This window comes from Podarcis gaigeae, assembly GCF_964106915.1.
Source record: "Podarcis gaigeae genome assembly, chromosome: 15".
NCBI classification, from domain to species: domain Eukaryota; kingdom Metazoa; phylum Chordata; class Lepidosauria; order Squamata; family Lacertidae; genus Podarcis; species Podarcis gaigeae.
In genome coordinates this window covers 3,197,017-3,223,793 of record NC_139692.1, presented here as the reverse complement: position 1 = coordinate 3,223,793, position 26,777 = coordinate 3,197,017, and the positions used below count along the sequence as shown (strand labels likewise).

The window sequence follows — 26,777 nt, the reverse complement described above, 5'->3', positions numbered from 1 at the left end:
TCACATTGTTTGTTCATCTGGCCCAGGTGTGGGGAACTTTTGAGCCTGAACTTCAACTCCCATCATGCCTAGCCTTAGGTCACACTTCCTAGGGCTAATGGGAGTTGTATTTCAAAAACATCTAGTGGAGATGTTGGGGGACTGAATAGGGACAGCGTATTGCAGTGTATATGATACACTTTAGACACTTGTCTGAAGCATTATACATAGGAAGCTGCCTATATAGGAAGCTAGAACCAGAACCACAGCAAAGTGGTGCAACCCACCCCTAAGCTGCTCCAGAGGATACCATGGTTGATGGTACTGAAAGCTGCTGAGTCATTGAGGAGAATTAACAGGGACACATTTCCCCCGTCACAGAGGTCATCACACAGGGTGCCCAAAGCAGTTTATGTGCCAACACCAGCCCTTAATGGATCTAGAAAATCAGTTTCCTCCAAGAGTGCCTGAATCTGGTCCACAACTACCTTGCCCAAGAAGGGAAGATTGACAAGTGTGGTGAGTGGTAAGAGTGTTGAACTAGGAGCTGGGAGATGAGGCTTCAGATTCCCATTGGACCATGATGCTCACTGGGTGACCCTGGGTCCCAGCTGCTGTCTCTCAGCCTAACCTCCCTCATTGTTTGTGAGGATAATATTGGAGGGGGGGGAGACCCATGTGCCCCACCTTCAGGAAAGGTGAGATAGAAATGGAGCCACAAGGTAGTTTAATGTTGTTATGAATTTGTTGGTCTTTAGAGCCACTCAGTTCATAGCATGCAGCTTGAGTTAAATTCTTCCCCCAGCCACCCCATCAAATGAAAATTCATGCTTCTTTTCTTTTGGTTAATATTCCTCTTTGGCAGGTTCTTTTAATGGGCTGGAAAAAATTCTTCCTATGAAGTTCCAGGCTTCCTGTGCTTGAATGAGCACAGCTCCCCATTGGCTGCCCACCGCGTCTCCTGATTGGCTCTTGAACTTGGAGGTAGGGGTGGGGAGGGGGAAGGAACCTCTCAGGGTGGCTATAAAAACTCCAGGTTGGTCACCTGCAGCGAGAAGGAGGAAGGGGAGTCCAAGTGGCGACGGAGAGCAGCGGCTTTGACGGACTCGGCGCGTCAGCCCATCGGTCGCTCCTTTCTCAAGCCCCGTCCGGCTCCGCGTCTTCGCTCCAGCTCGAGAGGGGGCCAGAAAGCGAGAGAAGCCCGAAGCGAGAACTTAGCGGAAACTTAGCAGAGAATGCTCCGAAAGTCGGCGGTCCTGCTGCTGCTGCTGGCGGCCGCTGCTGCTGCGACTTACGAAGTGGAGCAGAATGACTCCTTCAGCCCCAGGAAGGCCAGGCTGGCCGCGCAAAATTCAGGTACCCTCTTTCTCCTTTGCAGGCAGGAGCCCGTGCAGACAGCTGTTGCGGCTCACTTTGACCGCAAACGCAGGCGGGAAGTTCTCCTGCGCAAGCCGCTGCATGCCCCACTCAAAGAAAGGACGGGAGCTGTGTGCAGGAGGGGAGCTTGCGCAGGAGAACTTCACGCTACGTTAATATGCCTCCTGCTTCTCTCCCTCTCTTTCTGCCGCTGTGCCACAGCCGAATGAATGGGAGGAGAGCGCTCGCTCGGTTCAGGAGCTGGTGTAGTGATCCTAAATGCGGGGTAGTATTCGAGGTGGTTCACACTGCGCCGTCCGCTTCAGCCACAGCGGAGACCTCCAGTCTTCTTGGAGAACTGAACTGAAGCAGAATGGTTCACCCATCTCCAAGTTAAGCACCATTCCCTAGCGAACACTTCATGCCTCGGATGAATTGCGCCCCGCCCCCAAAACAGCTTCTGCTAAAATTAAATTGGCTGGTCTTCAAGGTGCCCCGAGACTTTTCGTGATGTTGCTGCAGCAGATTAACAGAGCTAACCTACTACTCTGGAAATAGAAAAATGGTGTGTGGCTGTGTATGCACCTTAACACTTAAGGCGTTCTCCCTGCCCTCCCCCCGAAAAAAGAATCCTGAGAACCGTAGTTTGTTCGGGGTATTGGGAACTGTAGCTCTGTGAGGGAAAACTACAGTTCCTAAGATTCTTTGGGGGTGATGTGTTTTACATGTGTTTTAAGTGGATGGTGTGTATGGAGCCTTAATAGCTGTACTGGGAACAGTGTACCCCATGTAAGTACCTACATCTGAAAATCTACACCTTCCCTTTCTGGCTTCTAACTTTTAATCCTCCCTTGCTCTACAGTCAAATCAGAAATTCTCATGTTGCATGTTACCAATACACAGTCTTAAAACAAGTTAGTTCCATTTGAGAAATGGACTGTATATATTTTGCTGACTTACCTAAAGCTAAACACTTTTGAAAAGGCTCAGTTGTTGGCTGCTGCTTATGCTTCCAGCGCTGGCAGGCATCACTTGCACCCATTTAAAATAAATACATTTATACTCCTCTGATTTGACACTTGCCAAGAGAGGCTGCTATTTCAGATCTGCAAGACTCTGCAGCACAGTTCTAGGGTATTTGCTCAATTTCCTTTTGTACTTGGTTGCTATAGAAACAAAGGGTCTCAGTTATTCCACTGTGCCTAAAACAATAAGAGCCCTAATACATATTAAACATGCTAAGTGCCAAGTTATAACCTGAATCTATGGAAACATATTGTTATAAAATGAGTTGTTTTATTCATTCATTCATTCATTTATTAAATTTCTATGCCACCCTTCATCCAAAGATCACAGGGCAGTTTGCAATATAAAAACACAAAAATGCAAAACATAATAACAAATAATAACACCCCCCCCCCACACACACACAGGGTATTTATTTCTGAGGATAGTTAGGGATGGTTTGCAGAGAGCTTTGTCTTATCAAATAGTTCTTTTTCCTTGCATATAAGTTAGCATTGAAACATGCAGTGTTCTCATTTAAAAGGTACCCATGGCAAGATGCTACACTTGACTAGAAATTAACAAGCTTTTTCACTAGGTTTCTAGAACTACTGTCTAAAATCCTCTGCTTCCCTGAGAAATAGCATCCCAGTTTTTTAAAAGTCCTGGTTTGCACGTCATTCCTAACATATGAAACATGATCAGGCAAAAAGTAACAGATCTCCCTTTGCATGACTGAGTAGAAATTCAGCTTGGAGAAAAATGTTACACCAATTTACCTGCAGGCAGGGGAGAAATCTGGTGGATTGTCAGCCAGCTTCTGGAAGAAAATTGTCCTGCTGACATATTTAAATAGTTCAGCCTTGTGCACAAACTCTGGCGGCTCTTCCTAAGTTCTTTATGGTGCTCTGCTCACCTCCATGAGCTCAACTACTGGGTTTTAACTACATTTACTGCATTACTCTACTAATTTCCCATCAAGGAGCTCAAGGGGGTTACATGATTTTCTCCCTGTACATTCCATCTAATCCCCTTCAACAACCCTGTATGGTAGGTTATGCCCAGAAATGACTAGCCCAAGGTCACTAAGTCAGTTGTATGGCTGAGTAGGGATTTAAAGCTGGGGTCACCTCAATCTTAGTCTGACACTTCAACCATTTCACCACCGTGACTGTCTGCAAAATCTTAACTGGAGCCTTACACTCAACTTAGTGGGATTAGAAAGCCTGTATTAGTGACAGCTTTTCAAACTGGAGTTGAAAGATAAAGAAACATTTGTCCAAAATGCTTACAGTGATAAGGTAAGGTTAGACTCTGGGTTTATGGGCCCCCTTCAAATGAGAATTTAAATAATAATTACTATCAAATGTGGCAAGCCAGCTTGCTGCATCTGGAAGCCCTGTGCTCATCCCATCAAATGGGGCCCTGCCTTTTTGTTTCAAAGTCCTTTCCTGATGGCACCATTGGGTCCTTATTTAAGCAGACGGACATGTTCGCAGTGCATCCATTCAAACATCCAACATGATTTGGAAGCGTCAGATCCTGCTGCTTCAACAACTTCTCTATGTGGCTGATGAAGGTGAGCACTTGCTATGAGCCGATGTGCTGGTCCACTGCTCTTGGCCACTGAGCATCCTAAGGCAATGGTAATTTGCCTCTTTCTACAGTATATACTCACACCATGCTTCTTCCAGCTGTGCACTGCAACGCTCAGCTGCCAATTCCATGACACCTCCACATAGAAAGCAAACAACGCAATGAGTATAGAATGCATTATCTATTTTTAAATGTAAGGGACTGCAGTTTCCTATATTTAAACTGTTTTAGTGTGTCACACCAGAAGCACGGGGTGTTCAATTTTGGAACAGAAAGGATAATTGTGCAAATTGACCCCCTTCCGTAGTGATTCTTTAGGCTAAGTTATAAAGTTTATACCATAATACAGCTGTTTTAGATGGGAGGTTTGGGGCATCATTAAGGGTGACTGAATTTAAAGCGGGTAGAAATGTCTTAGGAAGTTCTCCTGAACAAAAATAGACAAATCCTTCCCACCCCACTAAAAGATGAGCACTAAAGGGTCAGAAAACATAACGCTACCTGCTCAGTTAGCAACTGGAAGCCTGGGTAAGTAAGAATCATAGAATCTTCGGGTTGGAAGGGACTCAAGGGACCCCCTGCAATACAGGAAATGTTTCAGCTGGTGCCAAAAAGCAAGCAATGATGGCACCATGTGTCCTTCTCTGGGGAGAGCATTCACATCAAGATAGTCTGGGTCCCACATATGCAAAGTAGCTCCTCTCGCTACATGAACCCCTTGCTCATTAAGGTTAGTGACAAAGGCCCCTTGGAGCATGAGCCCATTGTTGGCAAGGTGAGGAATGAGGTCACAGTTCCTCCAGAATTACCTTCAAGTGATGCCCAACGCTTTGTGTCGGTGCATGCTTTCAGGAGGTGAGTTAAGGCGCCTTCTTTTATTCTGGAATGCTTGTAGTGTTCTGTAAGAGTTGGAATGCCATCAGGTGTGGCTTAGGTTCTGTGATGGTTTTTATTTTTCTATGCATCTCAGAAGTAATCCTGGTTTTTATAAAGAGCGGGGTGATGATTTATTACTTACACCCCCTGCCCATTCAACCAGGTTGCCCCAGTCAGGATATACATATTTGACAGTACTTAGGTAAAAAAAGGTAAAGGTACCCCTGCCCGTACGGGCCAGTCTTGACAGACTCTGGGGTTGTGCGCCCATCTCACTCAAGAGGCCAGGGGCCAGCGCTGTCCGGAGACACTTCCGGGTCACGTGGCCAGCGTGACATCGCTGCTCTGGCGAGCCAGAGCCGCACACGGAAACGCCGTTTACCTTCCCGCTGGTAAGCGGTCCCTATTTATCTACTTGCACCCGGAGGTGCTTTCGAACTGCTAGGTTGGCAGGCGCTGGGACCAAGCAGCGGGAGCGCACCCCGCCACAGGGATTCGAACCGCCGACCTTTCGATCGGCAAGTCCTAGGCGTTGAGGCTTTAACCCACAGCGCCACCTGCGTCCCTTTGACAGTACTTAACAGTCCCCAAATGGAGAAGAAATTAACTTCAGTTTACATATAAAGGCAAAGCTACCCAGTACGTACTTTCCAAAACATTATTCAAACTAGAGCACAGCCATCCTTCAGAATTTGCACTTCTCCAAATTTTGCAATGCAGTTCTCCAGCATGTGATGTGCATGAGAATGTACCTAATACAGTGTGCATATAAATGCATATATTGGTGGAAATTGCTTTGCAAACTGAATTTATTAAGCAAAATCATGTCTAAAATATGCATAGGGAAACTTGGCACAAGAAATACTGACTAATTTCAAACTGACGTGTAAATGTGGAGAACTGAACTTAAGGTTGGAAAAATGAGAAACCAAAATTGGCACAGTCATGCATTGCTACCCAGAAACAAAAGAGGGAGAGCACAGCACTGTAGCATGTGTTCAGAAACTCTTTTCCAATCAAGCATCCCATAGAAACATGCCCATTATGTATGCATTGCAGCCACACCTCTAGTCCGTAAAATGCTAGGTATTCCTCTGCTCCTCTTGGCATCCTGTCCTTGAAAGGTTTACTGACTTGCCACCCAGAATTTTAGCAATAATTCAAAACTGCTTTTTCTCCAAATAATCTCTCCCTTGTCTGAATGTTGACTCGGAATGGGAAATTACCATTTTCCTATACATGCAGAAACACACTCATGCTACATAATCAGAGTTTAAAAATTGGAATGAAGTTGGAAGCCAACAGTCCCATTCATGTCTACTCAAATGCAAGCCCTCAGTGAGCATAATGGTCATGTGTGTCTTTTTAGCTGATGAAGCCCATAGTTCATAAACTCGGCCCAAAACTCATTGAGTGGCCTTAAGCAAGCCATTATAGAATGATAAGGAGTAAGGAATGGGATCTGGCAGGCAGGGAAGCATGATCCTTGTACCCCCCACCCCCTTCACGCCAAGCTTGACAGGGAGTGGGGTCACCTATTTGTCAACCACATTGTGTCACATTGACCTCTATTTTTACCTCTATTTTTGACTGCAGGGGTTGAAATCAAACTGCAGGCAAAGGCACAGTGCTATTTAAGCCCTGGTGGTCAACTGGTAAGCAGTGCTGGCAAACCCCATTTTGGTGCAGTTGAGTCTTTACTCACCCCACATGTATGACATCAGATCTAGGGCAGGTAGATGTGGCTTGGGCAGATGAGGAGGCCTGGCAAGGCCTTATTAGGCCTGGGGGGTGGCATTTCCCCACTCCTGGCTTAAGGATTTGTGATGGTTGCATTGGAGTGAGAGCCTGCATGGGCCAAAGTGTCCTTTGGCACCTCCTTTCTCAGAATTGTCATCATACGCAGCCCCTTTTCCTGGCTGCTTCTCAAGGAGAGGTGAGACAGCGACACCCACTCAAGCAGCTCAGCTGGAATGAACTGCCACTTGGATGCTCATCCACCCCATAATTGTCTTGCAGTGGCCATGACAACCCAACTTTGCCTTTTCCCTCCTCCCTACCTGTCTGTCTTTGCATTGCAATGGCTGCTAAACTGTGAACTGTTAAAATAAAATGTGATGCTTCTTAGGTGCATTGGCAGTAAGCTGATATATCAAACTAGCAATGTCTAGAATTAGCACTTTGGGAAGGGTGTTTCTGTACATACTAACCATTTTGAATGTGCAGTTGTAATAGCCCCAAAGTCTGACATCCATTGCTTGTTGGAGACTGTCGCATTGCAGGACTGTAACTATGTGCTTGTTTCTTCCTGCTTTGTAAAATTGGGTTACATTGCTACAAACAGTGGACTTGTGCTATGGTTCTTGTTGCAATAAAAATGTTTTGCTATGTTAATAGTGACACACACAAACACACACACACAAACTCCTCTCCACCATTCTCACTATGGCACTAGTGTGGAAGGGTGAAATGGGAAGGTTCATCTAATGCAGCCTTTTCCAGCTTGGTTGAACTACATCAGGCATGGCCAAACTTGGCCCTCCAGATGTTTTGGGACTACAATTCCCATCATCCCTGACCACTGGACCTGTTAGCTAGGGGTGATGGGAGTTGTAGTCTCAAAGCATCTGGAGGGCCAAGTTTGGCCAAGCCTGAACTAAAGTTTCCATCATCCCTGACTGGTGGGCTGACTGGGGCTTGTAGTCCAAGACAGCTGGAGGGTACCAGTTTGGGAGTGACAAATCAAATGTTTATAAAGTGGCATCATAACTGAGGTGGAGGCTTCTTGGCTTGGTTTGTAAAATGAAAGCACCAGAAATTTTTGTTTTCTTGGCAGTCATGCTTTCCAGTTTGGAGTCCCTAAAACCAGTGGTGCTATGAGGGCTGGACTTCAGGGCAGAAATCCACCTCACCAAAATGAACAGGAGGGCCCCCAAATACAGCATGTCTGACTTACTGTGTTTGTGATGAATAGGCAACAGTGCCTTCAGAACTTAGTTTAGTGCCTGTCACCTGTGGTTCAACTGTCCAATTATGCACTAAGACTTTCTGGGATGGTGTCCTCCTGGTGTATTTCACACACAAAAAAGGCTTGATGCAGAAAATGTACTCTCCAAGGTGCTGGAAGCTGACTCTTGCAGCAGAAATGCATTTGAGGTGTGGTGGCTTAGCTGTGGGTGCTTGTTAAAGGTGATGTGTAGAATATGGACACTCCAAGAGGAAAGCAGTGACTTAACAATTGCTGGCAAATGCCTTCAGTTGAGTTGAAAGCTGCTATGGAAACATGAGGCATGGCAGAAATCTGTATTAAGATGGACTCTCCTTCTCCCTACCCCTTCTCTTTTGCAGCGGATGTGGTGCGGTGTTTAAATAGTGCCCTCCAAGTAGGGTGTGGTGCTTTTGCCTGCCTGGAAAACTCCACATGTGACACAGGTGGCATGTATGACATCTGCAAATCCTTTCTCTACAGTGCAGCTAAATTTGACACTCAGGTACAGTATCAGCCTAACCCCTTTTCCCTTGCAGCTTCCTTGCTGATGGATAGGGGGTGAAGGGCCAGGGCTCCATGGTGGTGCAATGTTTTCCTTGCAAAAGGCATCTCCACTTAGAGTTAGGAAAGTCTCCTGTCTGAAACCCTTGAGAGTCTCTGCTAGTCAGTGCAGATCAGTGGGTGGAGAACAGCTGGTCCTCCAGATGTTGTTGGACTCCAGCTCCTATCAGCCTCATCCACTATAGTCAGTGTTCAGGGATGGTGGGAGTTGTAGCCCAGCAACAGCTGAAAGGCCACTGGTTCCCCTTGGTGTAGGTGCTATTGAGCTATATGAGCCAGGGGTCTGAGTAGGAGGCAGCTTTCTTTGACTCATATGCCCAGGGGTGAGACGCTGCTGCAACCAATACTATTGTATTGTAAATAAGTTCTCAGAATTCACCTAGTTTCATATAGTGCAACTGATGGAGAGTGGACTTGGCTTGGCTGAGACAGCCTTACAGGCCAATCAGGGAGGCCTCAGTGGCCTAAATTGGCTTTTGGGCTGGAGCTTCCCAACCCCTGTCTTACAACAACTGCAAATATCAAATGCAATCTTAAAAAGAAGCATTCTCTTATTCCACAAAAGGAAATGCTTCTTCTAAGATGCTGGTTGCTGTGATGCATATGTGTATCCTCTTAAAATGAAGTGTCTTGTTTTCTTTAAAACAGGGATAGTGGAACCTTTGGAACCTCTAGATGATGCTGGTGTCAACTTCCCTTGGCCTCAGCCAACATGGCCCACTACTGAGGATACATAAATAATTTTATTTGTATATGGCCCATTTTGTTCTTAAGCCTGGTGGAGTCCCAGCTATTTGAGCAAATAAGGGTTGTAGCTCACTGGCAGATAACTTCCCAAAAGTCCAAGGTTCAGTCCCTGTTATCTCCAGGTAGACCTAGGGAAGACTCCAGCCTGAAGTTCTGGAAGGCCACTCCTGGTCAGTTATCAGTGATACTGAGCTGCAACAAAGCTGCTGGTTGCATGAAGAGCTTCTGAATTGTCCTTTGTCCCTTAAGCACCTATATTTTAAGTAGCTGCAGATATGTCGGGTGCTTTATTTGCTGCAAATATGTGATAACTTGTACCCAGAGACAGTTTATTCAGTTGTTGTTGTTTTTTTTAAAAAAAATTATTAACACAGCGGATACATTCAAGTGGTGGGTTGGGACTAGGGGTCCGTTCTATGACAGTACATTTTCCACTCACTGTGTGTGAAGGTTTGGCAGAGGATGTCTTGTGGGGTGGAGAATCAAGCTTCCCTTTCAAGAGGAAACAAATGTTCTTTTCACACAGCCACTCCTACTGTGGGAGCTGGCAGGGAGATGTGCAGTGCCAGATCAGCCTGACATGACTTGCGACTTCTATTTCCCAGGAGGCTAGGAAGTAGAAACTTGGCACCTAACCCACCAAGTGTAGAGCCCTGGCCATTCCTGCCATTGGACAAGGTGGAGTGGCTTTTCTTAGGCTGGAGATTTTAAGATGCCAGTAAATAAGAACAGCAAACTGGCAAATTTTAAAGTTCATTATTATAGGGTGTGGGTGTGTTTGTTTTTTACTAATGGTGGATTTATTTTTCATTTATTTGTTTTTTGCTTTAAGCATCACTGAGTAGCAGAGTATCTAAAGTAAGGACCATGGCAGGAGACTATGGCCTACCAGATATTGTTGGATTTCATTGCCACCCACCACCCCAGAAAAAGTCAGCTTGGCCAGCGGTCAGGACTGATGGGAGCTGTAGTCTAGCAATGCTTAGAGAGCTGCAGGCTTTCCTGTCATCCCAGTCAGATGGGATTTCATATGCAAAGCATCTATATCTGCAGGGTAGAAGATTACTGAAGGGGGATGCCTTTGGAACTTGCATAGCCCCTATTCTGAAACAGCTGTTTTGGCTGCCAGTTCCTTTCCTTGAGGTGTTTAAAGTCTTAAAAGGCCCCAACTTTTGGAGAGACTGCCTCATTCCTTTCAGGTGATATGATCAGCTGAAGTGGGGGGCTCTCTTGGTAACTCCTCCACCCTCAGACATTCACGGGGGGGGGGGGAGTCCAGGAGAGGGCCTTCTCTGTGGCAGCCCCTAAGTTGTGGAACTCCCTCCCCACAGAGATGGGTGTGGCACCATCATTATACAGCTTTCATTGTATACTTAAGGCATCTCACTTTACCCTGACCTTGGACACCGGCTGGTGTGTGTTCTCAGCATGCATCCTATTCCTATGACCATTTTAACTGCTTTTAATATTTACTTTTAAATTGTTGTAACCTACCCTGGAACTTGCTGATAAATGGCAGGTAAAAAAATTAATAAAAGATCAAAATGTAGGAGGCCACTTGCACTAATTTTGCTTCAATGTTCTCTCCTCAATAATATGTGCTATGTTACATGGTGTGGTCTTTTCTTTTTACAGGCAATCCCCAATTTGTGTGTGGGTTGCAATTCTGGGCCCCCATGTGGGTCAGCGGAGTGTGTGTAAGCCTGCCCCACCCAGTTATGCCTTGTTATGTCCCCACCCTACTGCATGCCCTCTTCTGCTAGTCCCTAAAAAACACAAGTCTGGGAGTTTTTCCACTTCTCCCAGGCTTTCTAGGCACAGGTCTGAGTGGTTTTGCCTCTTTCTGCTTTCTCCCAGGAAACCTGTGATTTAGTGCTAAATCATAACAAACAGCAACCCACAAAAGAAACCCAATTGCTGTTTCTTCTGATTCCATGCTAAACTGCAGGCTTTCCCAGAGGAAAATGGAAGTGTACATGAGCCCTCAGTGTTGCCAAGTAAGCTTTGTATATACTGAAGCTTTAGTTGCAGTTACCGATATACATGCTAAGGGTGAATTTGGTTTTCTGAATTCTCCTTAAGTAGCCAAAACAGCACCCCCCCTCCCCCTGAACAGCAGGCTTAAGGAAAGTACATTTTTAAAAATATATATATATATAGGGTGAACCAAAAATGGGGGAGGACTAGTGAATTTGGGAGGAGAACAGGAGGGGAATGGAGTATCTTGGGAGAAGGCATTGCTGGGTGTCCAGAATGCTGAAATGGAGTCATCCCCACTGGCAGGGGTAGAGGAGAAATTCAGTCTAGTTTGCATTTAAAGGCAAATCTACCTAACTTTTACTTCCCAAAATAAAATGCAAACAGAAACTCTGCTGTAATTTTAAAATTACCACTTCTTTGAATTTTGCAATGCAGTTCTCCAGGAAAGCAATATGTGCAAAAATGCATATAGTTGTAAAAACAGACATAGGTATATATAGGGAGAAATTAGCACTAAAATGCTTCTGAATTTTTATGAGAACTTAAAAAAACAAAACCTCTTGAACTGGAAAGGTGGAGACCTGGAAAAATGAGAAACTAAAATCAACGTTCGCCCATTGAGGATCATTAATTACATGTGGCAAAAGCGTAGTGTACAGTATAGATTCATACTCCTGTTCTTTTAACCTGGTCACTTACACCCTAACAATCAATTGGCAGGGGAAAGCCTTTGTGAAGGAGAGCTTGAAGTGCATTGCAAACGGCATTACCTCGAAAGTGTTCCTTGCCATTAGGAGGTGCTCCACATTCCAGCGAATGATTTCTGAGGTGCAGGAGGAATGTTACAGCAAGCTGGACATCTGCGGCATTGCAAAAAAGAACCCAGAAGCGATCACAGAAGTCGTCCAGCTTCCAAGCCACTTCTCAAACAGGTAGGCTTGTTTGTGCACTATAAAAGACATGAGTACACTTCTTGAAAAAGCATGTTCAAGACATGGCCAGGGATGAGGGTTAACATAGCTGGGCACCTGCCACTTGCCAGGGGTTCCACTGGCAAGAGTGGACTTGCTTTAGCGGTTGGCTCACTAGCATTGCTCATAGACCCTCCAAAAGCTGGCGCTCACCCTGGTTCAAGTTGGGTTGATTGTGATGATAAAGTTTGGTGTGGAAAGAGGACCAGGTCCACCACTGGAGCTCCTGAATGGAAAGGCAAGATGCAAATGTAGTAATGAACTAAAGCTGTTCCACAATAAGATGAAGGATGTTCAGTGGCAGAGCATCTGCTGTGTATGCAGAGGCCCCAGACTCAACCCCCAGCATATCCAGGTAGGGTGATGAAAAGTGCCTGTTCAGAAATGCTGTCAGTCAGTGTGAATGGCAGTGAGTTTTATGGACCAGTGTGGCTGTCATTCTGAAAGGAAATGGCTGCAGCTCTTCACTGCTGTCTAGCTGACTTGGTGTAAGGCAACTTCCTATGAACTCATGGTCTTTCTGTGATTGTCTTAATCCTGCTAAAATTGTGAGAATGTAGCTAGGGAGGCAGCAATTTCTGCAGTGGGGGGAGTAAGAAGCCGCAGGGCCTCTTCCAACCTGCAGAACTCAAGTGACTGAAGGGGGGCGGGTAGTCCTTCGTGCTGCTGGAAACAAAGCCAACAGAATTTCCCAGCTAGTAAATTGACACAAGTTTTCCCAAAGCAATCCTGCTTTCTCAGCTGTCCCCACAGAAGCTAAGCATGAACTAGATGGCACTGCAGTCAAACAGGAGGTCATTAAAAGGTCAGGGCACCTTTTCCATGGTTAATCTTGAATGGTATCTGAAATGGGAGAGAAAAGATTGGCATGTGGGTATGTGTACTAGGCTAAAACGTTTTTAAAAGACTCCTATTTCACAATTTGATCTCAAGCAAGGCCTTCTTTGCTGAACTGAGGTTCAAACTTGAGGATCATTAATTACATGCGGCAAAAGGCCTGGCCGCTCTACTGTACTGTCTGCTTCAGGAAGGGGGAAGGCCTGTTCCCTCCACAAGTTATTTGTTTTAAAGACTTACGGCCCTTATTTTTATCATTGCTGATACCATGGTGGGATGCAGCATAAAACTGCCATTAGCAAAGCTTAAATGGCAGCAGGGGCCTCTAAACATAGCAGAGAAGTCTGAAACAGTCACTCATTTAGAAACTTGAAAGTCCTCGGGGAGGAGTGGGGAACCTTTGGCCCTTCACATGAAGGGCCTTGACTGTTGAATGTACTGGTTGGGGTTGATGGGTGTTGGAGTCCAATAGCACCTGGAGAGCCCAAAGTTGCTCACCTCTATTCTAGGTACACAGGTACATGTTTACTTAATGCTGAAATGACAACCATGTCAGTTCTTTACACACCTGTATGGGGGCGGAAAAGATTCTCAGGCAAAAGGCTGCAGGCAAAAGCAGGTGGATCAACTAATATTCATTCTTGTACCCTTGTACAGCAGGCTAGTTTCTGCACACAGAAGTCACACACCCTCTGTATCAGCCTTGTCAGAGTCCAGGGGCACAATCCAGTCAGACAAACACTCAAGAAGGGTGTCAGGCAGGTCAAGTGCGGACTGTGACCTGGGGATAAGGGGCATGGACAGGGATGAATTCCAATGGCCAGTAGAGAGGTCCAGAAGGCTACATCCCCCCCCCGACCTGAGGTAGCCCACCCCCTGCTGTAAGGCAAGGGAGGGTAGTGTATGACCTTCTAGAGCAATGGTTCTCAACCTTGGTCCCCAGATGTTTTTGGCCTACAACTCCCATGATCCCTTGCTCACAGGACCAGTGGTCAGAGGTGATGGGAGTTGTAGGCCAAAAACATCTGGGGACCAAGGTTGAGAAAGGCTGTTCTAGAGGTTCCTAGTCTACAACTCCAATCTTCCCTGACCATTGGCTGTGCTGGCTAGGGCTGATGGAGTTGGAATCAGAGTCCAACAACCACGAAGAAGACTCTGTCCCGTCATACTTACAGTTTTAACTTGTTACTGATAAACCTCCCAGAGAACTTGTGTTAAGTCAGCGGGTGGTATGGAAGAAAATTGTAAACCTCTTTTTTTCCCCTGCCTTCCCAAATGTGATAAAGGCAAATATTTGGGGTAGGGGTGTCCTATTCTTCCACCACAAGCTCCTGCCCTCAAAGCACTGCTGTTTTAAGCCTTGTTGTCTTAGAGATTTTGGGGTGGAATTGAAGCTGGAACCTCCTGCATGCAAGGCCGGTGCTCTGAGCTATGCACACCCTCCGTTTGGGCTGCATGCAGAAGGTGAGTTGATAAGTAAAGTGTATTGGCATAGCTAGAGGTGTAGATTATCGGTGAGAAGATTGGGTGGGATGTTCTTTCCTTTTTAAAAACCATCTCAGTCCTGCACCGAGGTAAACAAATTCTTAAATTCTGGGATTCATAGAAGTGGCAGAACTGGTTACACTTGCACAAACCAATTCACTCTGGTTTAGCTAGCTATGAAAGAAGGCAGGCAAAGACCTGCAGGGTTCAAAGGTTCTATGTCACGTTGACCATGTGAACTTTTTCTCCTAGTTTTGGCAATTTCACCATGCATTCTCTGCAGAGTTCTTAGCTATTCATAGGTCTGGGATTATAATCATTTTCTAAAAACTGAGACCCTATGGGTCAAACAGGCTATCACATTCATGGAATGCAAGCTATATCTGCAAAGGAGCAATCAGGAGCACCCACTAAAGTTAGGGAGAGCTCTGTTTAATGGCTAGATCTGCTCTGTCACATTACCCATCGCTTGGTAGTCTTCAGCTGGTTTTTAGAGCTGCAGTGCAAACTGACCCTCAGCCCCAGCCAGCAAGGTCATGGATGATAGGACAACTTCATCAACACCATCTGGAGGGCCACAGGTTCCCCACTCCTGTCTTATATATGCAGGTATTATATATTGTTATTGCAAAGCTATTACATTATATATGTATTGGTTGCAAAAGACAGCTTTAAGGGGTGGCTTTTGTCTTATGGCTTGCTTCAAGTAAACAAATCATTCTGTCATTATCTTGATAATAAGATGGAATAGCTCTTGCTCTGTCCAATTTATCTGTTGCTCAAGAGCATTTGGGTGTTGGAATCCAGGGTCCTGTCTCCCTACCCATCACCTGTTCTCTAGTTCTTCTAAGAATGTTCCCTCAGAAGTTGCAAATAGCTTTCTCACTGTGGATCTTCATTTCACCATGGCTCTTGCTGTCTCATATTAATTTTATTCACAATTTAAGCTTTCCATTCTTTATATTGCAAACTGCCCTGTCATCCTCAACTCAAGGGCAACATATAAATTTAACAACAACAATAATACTTTTATTATTTATACCCCACCCATCTGACTGGGTTGCCCCAGCCCCTCTGGGTGACTTCCAACAAATTTAAACACAGTAAGACACCAAACATTAAAAACTTCCCTATACAGGGCTGTCTTCAAATGTCTTCTAAGTATCAGTATCAAACTTTATTTCAGTCACAGACAAGCATAAGATAAAACATACGGATAAACTGAACACATAAGACTTAAACAGGTAAGGGATAAAAAACTAGTAGTTAAAAGATGATTATATCATACATAACTCAAAAAGATAAAAACAAGGACAAACTGTTAAGGGAGGGAGCATGAAGGAGCACAGGTCTTGCATTTTGGGCCTCGTTTGTGGCGCAAACCATCCTTCAACAAATATCCATCATGGCAGTGCAAAATCTAGCAACTGAGTAGCTAATCTGCATTTTCATCTTGACGTAGCAGAGAGGTTTAAAATTGTTTTGTGCAACCTGGAAATTTATGTATCTTAGGCAAGATGAATCTAGATCTTTCCCATCATTTGCCACCTGATCCTTCTTAACTGAAAATGGCAGGAATCGAGCCCTGGGCCTTTCATGTGCAAAGCAAGTGTTTTGCCCCTGGCTGGGAGGGAGGGATGCTGCAGTCCACCAGCATGTGGAGGGCTGCAGGTTCCCCATCGCTGCTTTAAGGCTTTTTTGGAGTCACAGGTGGTTTGCTTTGTCAGACTATTGAAAGTGAATCCAGGAGAAGCTGTTTTCAGTTTGGAAGTTGAATCCTCTTGTCTGTCAAGCCATCAGAAACCATAGATTCCAGTAATCTGGATTCACTCCCAGAACCAGTATTTTTTTATTTATTATTTATTAAACTATTTCCTGCCTTAAGTATTAGGTGCCCAAATGCCAGGACCGGCTTAGGAGATTTTTCTCCAGGGGTGGAGAACACAAGACTTTCCAGATAATGCTGGACTACAACTCCCATCATCCCTGACCATTGGAACAAGAAGGGACAGAGCCTCCAAGCTGCTGTCAGCTAATGAAAGTCTCACCTTGGCGTGCACTCCTATTTCAAAGTCCATGTTTAAGCTGGAGCTGCCTGTGCAAAAAGTAATAGCAGGGGGGGGGGAACCCACATGCTGAATTCTTGATAGATCTTCTCCCTCTCTGAGAGGATCATTGGAATAGCAAGACTAAATGCATAGGACTACTCTATCATTTGTGGGGGTCACAGAACAAAGGAAAGTACAAAAGAATCATTGTGTGCAGATAACTATTAATTGTTAGCATTTCTGTGGTGCTTTCAGGTCCTCAAAGTGTTCATCAGGCCTTGATGGTAGGGGCAGAGGAGAAATTGAGTTCAGTACATGTTTAAAGGTGAATCCTTCAAAATTCACACTTATTTGAATTTTGAGATCTCCAACCAACTTTTGCAAAAATCCATATACTAGGATTGTGAATTAATAGTGGGGGGGTACTTGCAAGAATGTGTTCATTAGTCAAAACTACATATAAAAATGTGTTTTAGGAGAAATTAACATAAATTTTCATGAGGACTTTGCAATTAAAAAAAACTGATGTGAAAATGTGGAGAAGTAAACTTAAGACTGGAGAACTGAGAGAAATCAAAATTGACAAATTCACCCATCCCTTGTGACTACTGAGCAGGGTGTTAAACTCAAGGTCCTCTTAAGCCACTGCACTGCATCAGCCTCTTATTGACTACGATTGAGTAAAATCTGGACTTCTGTCATCTGTTTCAGCTTCCTGCAGCCACTCCTCAGCTCAAAAATGCAGCAAGAGCATTCTTGAATTGACCAGTTGCATGAACTCTCAAGTGTTCTCTTGCATTTATTTCCTGTGTATGTAACTGAATGAAAAAGTCACATTGACCAGAGCATTAATTTCATTTAAAAGTTACTTTCTTTTTTTAGTTAATTCAGAATTGATTCATTCCATGCTTAAAGAGGTTCTTAGTATCGTGTGTGAAAACCTCCTTTCTCTAAATGAAAGATGTCTTGCATTTCTGGAGCAGTTATTGTAGGGCAGGACAGAATAGTTCAGATTCTTAAAACTCCACTGTCTGGCTCTTTGGAAGCAGACTCCACGAGTTCCATGAAGCAGTTCCCCCCACCCCCCAGTGGCTGCAGAGGTTGAGCTGGTGGGACGAAAATGATGCCCAAGATTAGCTTCACCAATGTGGTTCTGTCATTCAGATGCATGGGGCTGCCTCTGGGGAAACCGGCCCTTGTGTATTTCAGCCATGGACCAAACCGGATGTTGCCCTATTCATGCAACTAGCAACTGCAACAATAGCTTTTTTAAATCACGTTTGTCATTTATTGTATTTATTGCTCACCTTTTCACAAACTTCTGCAAACCAACTTACAAAAATGATACCAACATTAAAGCCAAATATAATCATGGAGCCTCCCTCCTCCCACCCAGAGTGCAGATAGCAGGCATCTGAATCAGGACTTCACAAGGGGCAAAGGAGCAAAGCTGCTCTAAGGAGCACTGCCCCACCAACCTCAGCCAGCTTCCACCTGCCTTCCCTCCAGCCCAGGGGGCTACAAAGCCTATCACCTTCCTCCTCCTCTTCCTCCTTTAGTCTGTGTTTTGCCCTTGCAGAAGTCAGCAGGGAGATGGATGGGGGCAAAGCCAGAATTAGTTAGCTCTGTCTATTAGTGCCTCCAGCTTCACCTGCCATTGGCTTCAACAGCTGTTGGTCTTCCTGCCTTGTGCCTTACTAATCCCAATGGGCCAGTTACCACCGCCTGTATGCCATGGTCCTGATGTGCCCTGCACCTGAAATTGTTTCTCAAAAAGGCATACATGAGGGTGGCACTGTGGTTTCTAATTGCATGGGTGGGGTTGTGTCTAGTTTGGCTCTGCATTTCAATGACAACTGCATGTAAGACATTCCTAGTTAGCTAGGTTCTAGTTAGGGACACAGGGAATGCAAAAGGCCACCTCATGAGAGCATTCTGCAGATGGGAAACTATGTTAGAAATGGCCCATTCTCTGAGAAAACTGGGCAGCACGGGAGAATGGATGGAATCCTTTGAGGAACCAAGAGACCTTTGCATTGAGAAGCTAGTGTCATATAGTAACTGAGAGCCTGAGTTGTGAACTCTGTTGCTAATTGCGGCACAAAGAGGGGGGATTTCCATTAGGGTTGTGGCTGGGGTGCAAATGGTTAAACCTCCCCCTTCTGTGTCTTTGCTTGAAATGAAAATTGCCTTCCATCTAGGATTCATATAAAAAAAATACCCTCTCACATGGCTACAAGCCACACAATTATATTGATGTGAGGGCTCAGCCACACTTTTGCATGGACCCAAGCAGTTTTCCACTTGTCCCGTGCTTCTTAGGTATGGGTCTGGGCAGTTTTGTGTTTGCCTTGCATCTTTTCCCTGGAAAACAAACACTCTTTACCACTGAATCAGAAGAAACATCAAACCCCCAGAAAAACTGATCACCATTTGATCCAATTCAGCCGTAAACCGTTGGTTTTCCTGGAGGGAAGTGGCAGGACAAGCGGAAGTGTGGGAGAGTCCTTAGTTAGGCCCTGATCAGTGCTGTTTTTCTAGAACAAGAGGGGCTGGAGCTCATCCTGAGCTCCTCCTCTCTTCTCTTATTATGGCAATGATGCCCACCTGAGAGGTGTTAGAACTGAGTTCCGGCTGAAAAAAAGCTCTGGCTCTGATACTGAAGTCTGTGGCAGGGTGCTTGTAAACGTTTTATTAAAGGTCCTGTGTGAGTGGCAGGGGGATGGATAGTGGCTAACAGATTGAGGTTGAATCCTGACAAGACAGCAGTACTGTTTTTGGGGGACAGGGGTCAGGCAGGTGTGGGGGATTCCCTGGTCCTGAATGGGGCAACTGTACCCCTGAAGGACCAGGTGCACAGCCTGGGAGTCATTTTGGACTTCCAGCTGTCCATGGAGGTGCAGGTCAATTCTGTGTCCAGGGCAGCTGTCTGCCAGCTCCATCTGGTACACAGAATGAGACCCTCTCTGCCCATGGACTGCATGCTCTGGTTGTCTCCCGCTTAGACTACTGCAATGCGCTCTCCGTGGGGCTACATTTGAAGGTGACCCAGAAACTCCAACTATGCGGCAGCTAGACTGGTGACTGGGAGCAGCTGCCGAGACCACATAACACCAGTCTTGAAAGACCTACATTGGTTCCCAGTACATTTTGGAGCACAGTTAAAAGTGTTGGTGCTGACCTTTAAAGCCCCAAATGTCCTCGGTCCAGTATACCTAAAGGATCTACACCCCCATTGTTTGGCCTGGACACTGAGGTCCAGTGCCGACGGCCTTCTAGTAGTTCTCTCACTGCAAGGAGCAAAGTTACAGGGAACCAGGCAAAGGGCTTTCTAGGTAATGGCTCCTGCCCTGTGTAATGACATCCCATCAGATGTCAAGGAAATAAACAACTATCTGACGTTTAGAAGACATCTGAAGGCAGCCCTGTTTAGGGAAGTTTTTAATGACTGATGTTTTAATGTATTTTTAATCTCCTGTTGAAAGCCACCCAGAGTGACTGGGGAAACCCAGCCAGACGGACAGGGCATAAGTAATATATGGTGGTGGTGGTGAAATAATGCATATGAAGTTCTTTGGTGTGGTCCGAATTGTATTGGTGGGAGGAAATATGAACAACTAACTGTCTGATCTTAACACAGGTATTACAACAAGCTCGTGAGAAGCTTACTGGAATGTGATGAAGAGACGGTGGCAACCATAAAGGACAGTTTGATGGCAAAAATCGGTCCAAACATGGCCAGCCTTTTCCACCTCCTGCAGACAGATCATTGTGCCCAAATCCATCCGAGAGCAGACTTCAATCGGAGACGTATCACTGAGCCTCAGAAGCTAAAAATCTATTTCCGAAATCTGCGGGGGGAGGGGCCTGTTCAGTCCCACATGAAACGTTCTTCCTCAGAAAGTGTGTAATGTTCCTTGAGAGGGTGGAAGTGTAGGGCAGCCTTCACCAACCTGGTTTTCCCCCAGATGTTTTGGACCTCAGCTCTTGAGTTTTGTAGTTCAAAACATCTGGAGAGCACTAATTTGGTGAAGGCTGGTGTGGGAATCCAAGCTCTACCAAAGTAGGAAATTTACTTCTTCTTTTCCTTTAGCATTAATAAACACCAGAAATGTACTGTAATTGATTTTAAGGAACACTGAGCTAATCTACACATTCAAAACAAATAACGACATGTGGTATATTCCTCCTAGGACTGAGCTGCTTCATTGTGCAGATAGGAGAGATGCAAATTTAATGCACAATTGCTTGTATCCACCAAAGTTCTCCTCAGGGTAGCCCCACTGAAATTAAGGTGTCCATTGATTTCAATGTGTCTGCTCTGGGTAGGACCAGCATAGGGTACAGCCCTTAGATTTAACACACTTAAAAACAACAACTAGCATATATCAAAAGACCATCTCCATTGACCCCTGGGCTTTTCATTGACAAGGGGTTTGTGAATGTTCCCTGCTCATCTCTGCCAAGAAATACAATCCCCTTATCTGCATTTTGAAGTGGTATAGTCACAGGAAATTTATCATATGTTTGAAATGAATGTATAGACCGGCCCCTGGAAAACAGGTGGGTTTTGGGGTGAGGGGTAGGGTATGGCGAGGATTTATTTTCTTTTGCTGTCTTCAGACAAGCTGTATGGCCCTGGGATTTCTGGTTGGGATGGGGATCCCTTAATTCCTGAAATAGAAATACCTTCTTTTCTTTCCACTCACCTTCCCATAAAGAAATCCAATGAATCTGGGCTTTTCTTGAAAGCAATGTTAACAGCACTTCTTCAGCAAACACCAAACTATCACTGTACTGTAGCTCAAATGCCATTGCAGTTTGTGCAGGGAGGGAATGGAGTCAACTGTTGAAGGCTAAATTCTGCTGAACTAAGTTGGCAGATAAATGGTGGCAAGTCAAATCTACAGCAGTTGCACAGTCTATAGAGGTCAGCTGGGAAGTCTCCTTATGAATGTTGCTGGCCAAGGCCAAACAGGGTTGTCGTATCTGGGCTTATGGTCTCATTGTTGTGCTCTTAATTTTCTCAAGCTTGAAGATCCCTTAAATGCCTGATTTATACCAAAACTGATTTTTTGCACTGTGTTGACCCTAAAGCAAGAAAAGGGGGGGGGCACCTGTGATCCTCCATAAGTTATTGGGTTCCAGCTCACATCAGCTCCAGCCAGCTGGGGATGGTGGGAGTTATAGTCTAAATGCACCTTTAGGACCACAGGTTCCCACCCCTGCCACAGAGAGAACCCCACTGCAACAGTTGCTCTTGGCCACACCTGCACACACCATCTGAATGAAGGTCACCAAAAACAGGTTTATCTATAATTGGGCAGCCAAAGTTTTTCAGAAGGGGGGAGGAATGGAGTACTTTGTTTTCCCAATCACCACACTGGAAAAAGGGGTCATTTTGCCAAATGTTTCCCATCTTTTTTTTTTCTTCTCCTTGTTTCAGCTGCCATTTTTTTTCTTTACCAGAACTAGCTCTGGAGCTTTGTGGCGATGTAAAATAGCAGATTGGCTGCCACTACTGCAGTTGTTGCTGTTGCTACTTTTAGCAGCAGAGGAGGAGGGAAACCCCACCCCTACTAACGGCATGTCTCTCTCCCAGCAAATGGGTATAGCACAGCTCAGGAACCTCTGTCCAGATATTGTTAGACTCCAACTCCCATCAGCCCCAGCCAGTGTGACCAATGGTTTGGATGGTGGGATTTGGAGTCTAATGAGAGGGGCTGTGGCTTCCTCCATCCCCGTGTTACAGATTTCCTCCTTCTGATGGGGAATATACAGTGAAATAGTCTCTATCAATTTCATTTCCTCCAGACAGGGAGGAAAATGTTGGAAGGTCATGTATGTTCAGTTCTAGGACAGCCATAGATTGATGGTGTGTTGCAAGTTGTCCAGGTCATGGAGATGGGGACCCTGTGGCCCTCCAGATGTTGGATTATCCCATCATCCCTGGTCATTGATCAAGCAGGTTGGGGCTGATCCAAGTTCAGCAACAGCTTGCAGGCCGCAGAGTCCCTACTTCTGCTATAGATCATAGCAGTGGTACAAAATAGTCCCTGGTGTTGTTTTCATGCGTGTGTTGGTGGGGGCAGGAGGTTAAATCTGTGTCTGGACTGTACCACTCATGGAAAGTTTGTGCCTGGCATGGCTGAAACCCTTTGATGTGCTTGCAGTAGGCACTCTTGGGCAATGGAGTGGACTCCCTCAGGAACTGATGGGCTCTCCTTCACAAAAGGTATTTTAGCAGAGGCCTGATGCGCATCTGTCAGGGAACCTGTATGGCAGATCGTGCACTGAGCAAAAGGTTCCTTCCAACTCTGATTCTTGGTAGGGGGTGGATTAGTTGGTGGCTGTATTTTTGAAGAAAGAGGTACATTCAGCCATGGGACCCCCATACTTGCAGCTTGAAGTGCTATAGTGCAGCCAACAGGTCTGCCACCTCAGTGACCACTAGGCCCTTATTTCTATTAGGGTACTTTGTCTGTGGTCAGCCGTGACTGTGGGAGTTGCATACCTCTTGCACTGCTTCAGAAGCAAGCAAATATCCTTATGTACTGTATCTTAATTCAAAGCTTTAAAAAGAATCTTGAGCAAAAGGCAGTTGTTTTGAGAACAGAGTTTCAAGACTTGTTCTGTGGTATAAATAGTAGAACTCATGTACTGTACATAATTTCCAGAGGAGTCTGCTTTTAAATGCAGAACAGAATACCTTTATAGCATGCATTTTAATCTTGTACCTTAATTTTCTTTCCCTCCCCCCCCCCCCCCCCGGGCACTGGTAACATTAAATACCGCCTGCATTGAAATAATGGCATTTGTTGGATAAAACTAAATATTCTTGATTCTAAAGTCCTCTTCAGGCATTCTTAAGTTATCGCTCCCCACGGTAAGTGGAGGCACGCATGCCAGTTCTGCCCCCTCCAGACCTGGAGTCAGTAGTGGCTGGGGCCCATTATGACTTGTGGGGTAGAAGCCAGGGAGCCAACAGCAGGTGGTGCCTGAGCCCTTGACGGGCAGAGCCAACTAATTCTAGTCTTATTCCCATCCTTCTCCAGGCTGAGTTCTGCAAGGGGCAATAATGAGACTAAGGAAGAAGGATCTTACAGCCAGGGCCATGCCATGGATTGGTTGTAAGTAAGAAGGCAGACAGGCGAGGGCTGGCTGGGGGCAGACAGAGGTTGGTGGAGCAGTGCTCCATTTGCCCAAATGGAGCAACAGCCTCCACTGGTTGCTGTCGTTATGATCTGGAGCCTTGCGTTATGATGGGGAGTCTTCTAAGTGCATTCAGCAAAATTCACTTCCAATCGCCTTTTAGACCATGACATTCAACATGGAAAAATCAGGGGTGGAGAAGGCAGGGTTGCACCATGGATACTATTTAGGAACCACTGAGCAGAGCTCAAGTGCCCCCCAGAGTGAATGAAGCTGCAGTCCCAAGCACATTGCCTGTGAGTGTGATGGGGGAACCTTTGGCCTTCCAGATTTCATTGGACTACAACTCCCATCATGCCTGGCCACTGGCCATTCTGATTGGGGCTGATGGCAGCTGGAGATCAACATCACTTGGAAGACCACAGATTCCTATCCCTTGGCCTACGAAAGGGTGTCAGCCCTATTGCACTTAGTAGGATTTACTTCTAAGAACCTTGCTACCGAGAGTAGGCAGCAGCAGCACCGCAATCTGTAATAGACCCCCCCCCCATCATTTAAAAATGTAAATAGTGAGTACTTTGCACAGCCCCGCTTAGGTGGATCCTCAGCAGCTGCCCAGGAATGCTGTCTGCTGATACCAGAGCCAGTGAAACTGTTCCCATAAATTGTGTTTGAATTCAGAAAATGAATGTGTCAAAGAGAAGGCTAGTTTTCATTGTGCAAGTGTTGTTGTTTTCTATCCTGTGATGAGCTGCTTATCTGGACCAGACCTTAAAACTCCCCTGTATATCTGAGTTTTTCAAACATGCATGCTTTCAAAGTTTGAAGGAAGCATCCGAAGATATTGTACTTTCCCAATAAGATTCAAACTTTTCCTGCTCTTTCTAATGTGCATTTAGTTCAAAGATGAGAAACCATTTTGGGCATGCAGTCAAAATCAAGAGAGACCTGTGCATTCCAAGTGTCCTCAGTTGGGGGTGCTATAGCCAATTTGTAAATTGGTTAAGGAGGGCAGAGAACGTTTCAAAAGTACACTTCTCATGGAAAAATATACAAAGCAATAGAATATTTACCATGAAGCCTTTAAGCAGCAACTTACAGCTAATATGTTTCAAGCCAGGGGCAGCACTTTCAGCCTTTGCTGACTTTATTTACCAAATGCAGTATGTCTCCCAGAAAGCGCTGTTACAGGATTATAAGCAGCAAAAAGAAATTGCAGACGGTTAGGCATTTCTGCACTGTATTATGCAGTCAAGCTCAGTCTAGATGGGATGCTGTGGAATATAATCTTGACACTTTTCAGGTGAGCTAGATTCCTATTTTGCAGGATTGCACCCTTTCTAAAGTGCTTGAAAATTAATCTTTGTTAGGGGGATTTTGGGTTCTAGAATGTCTGATCTTGAGCAGTACCCTGTGGAACAAATCTTGAAGTTTATATTCACTCAATAAAGGCCATCAGTGTGGAAGTCTGAATAGCTCAGATCTCAAATGTATGCTTGAATGGGAGGGGGGGGTTAACAATCTCTTTTGCAAGAGTATTATGCCATATTATAGGATCTTGCTTTACATTTCAGCTTTTCCACAGTTGCCCTAACCCCCCTCATGCCCATATGTTTTGATTCATGGAATTTAGCCATCACAAAATTCTTGCTCCGCCAAAGCCCATGACTCTTGATATTTAGGGATGAGATTTCTTTCTTGAAGGGTGCGCCCTGCTGCAGGTCCACCAATAACAGAAGCTAAGGGTAGTCCCACCCCATAGGCCAGTGGTAGCCAACATGGTGCCCTCCAGATGTTGCAGAACATCAGCTCCCAGCCAACAGTGAAGCCAACAACATCTGAAGGCCACCATGTGATGGTGTAGGCAGAACATGCATTTGCCTGGGGCAGTGGGATTCCAAAGACTCCAGACTAATCACCAAATCTACTGAGAGGAATAACACAATTTTTCCTATTATCAGCTTCTTGAGGTACAGTAATATGGTTTAAGCTTTCCCAACTGCAGCCCCCCCCCCCCCCGCCCCGCCCCCGCTCTTCCATTCACTAGTAAAGAACAAGAAAGGGGTTTTCAACTGGGAAAATTGTTACATGAGAGAACACAAATTGTCCCCTCTCCTGGACTCTGCTGAAGAAATAGTTCCACACCTCATACAATAAGATGCAGGGCTAACGACAGGCACGGGCGCAGTTGATTTTCATTTGTTGTTTGAGATACGCCTAAGGTTGCTGTCCTGGACACATAGGTCCACTCAGAAGAAAGCCCACTGAACCCCTTGGGTCATAGTCCCAGGTCAACTTCTGTAGGATTGCAGCCTTGGCTAGGAACATGTGCTGCTGAAGTCACTGGGGCTTACTTCTGAGTAGGCATGTCTAGAATTGCACCTTAAATGCCTTTCACTGATAGTTAACTGCCCAGGATAGCCTTAACAACAACAAAAATGGGTGTATGGCAAATCAAGAACACAGCTCTGGAATAAATCCGTAGAGTTTTGATGGGAAATAGTAATCACCTAATGTAAAATATGACTGTATTTCATTCATCTAATTCTTAAATATGTTTGGCCTTATAAATTGAAGAGTCCCCACTCCAAGATGGCAGTTGGCTTATCTTAGAAGAATAAGATTTGCATGATTTAATTGTGATTTCCCCCACCCTGCACTTTAGATAGTAAGTGTCATTTCCATACATATATAGATATATAAATTTAAGTATGTATTTATAATTTAATTTTTTTGCCAAGTACTGGAATAAACAGTGAACATATCTGGTATATGTCATTATTTATTTATTAAATTGCATTTTTTTAAAAAAGAAAAAGAAAAAATAACTCCATATGTTCATTATAAAGATTTGAAATCTATCGCAGCAACAAGAAAAGATGCAAGTTATTTTCTCTGCTTATTTTTATAATTAAAGGATGAGTAGCATTATAAAACCTATGGTGGATTCCTTCTGAGAGAAAAATAAAAAAACCTATCCCATGCTAAGTGTCTGTCTTCTTTTTTGCAAAAAAAGAAAAAGAAAAAGGTTTTCACTTAAACTTCAGGTCAGATCATCCTTTGAATGTCAGCTAAATAGACTTGCAGCCCTGGCTGAATCAGGATACGTCCAGGGCCACGAGCCAGGGAGTGGCTTTTCCTGTATAAACCATCAGGACCATCAGGCAGCTACCAAGAATTTATGGCTGAATCTGG

General features: G+C 45.0%; 1 protein-coding gene across 1 annotated transcript; it reads left to right on the top strand.

Annotated features, from left to right (window-relative positions):
- Nucleotides 1–1,035: 1,035 nt before the first annotated feature.
- STC1 (stanniocalcin 1) lies at nucleotides 1,036–26,407 on the top strand. Its single transcript, XM_083714933.1, has 4 exons — nucleotides 1,036–1,335; nucleotides 8,161–8,303; nucleotides 11,810–12,021; nucleotides 20,071–26,407. Exons 1-4 carry the CDS (start codon nucleotides 1,215–1,217, stop codon nucleotides 20,339–20,341), a joined length of 747 nt encoding a protein of 248 aa, XP_083571059.1. The 5' UTR covers nucleotides 1,036–1,214; the 3' UTR covers nucleotides 20,342–26,407.
- Nucleotides 26,408–26,777: the final 370 nt, after the last annotated feature.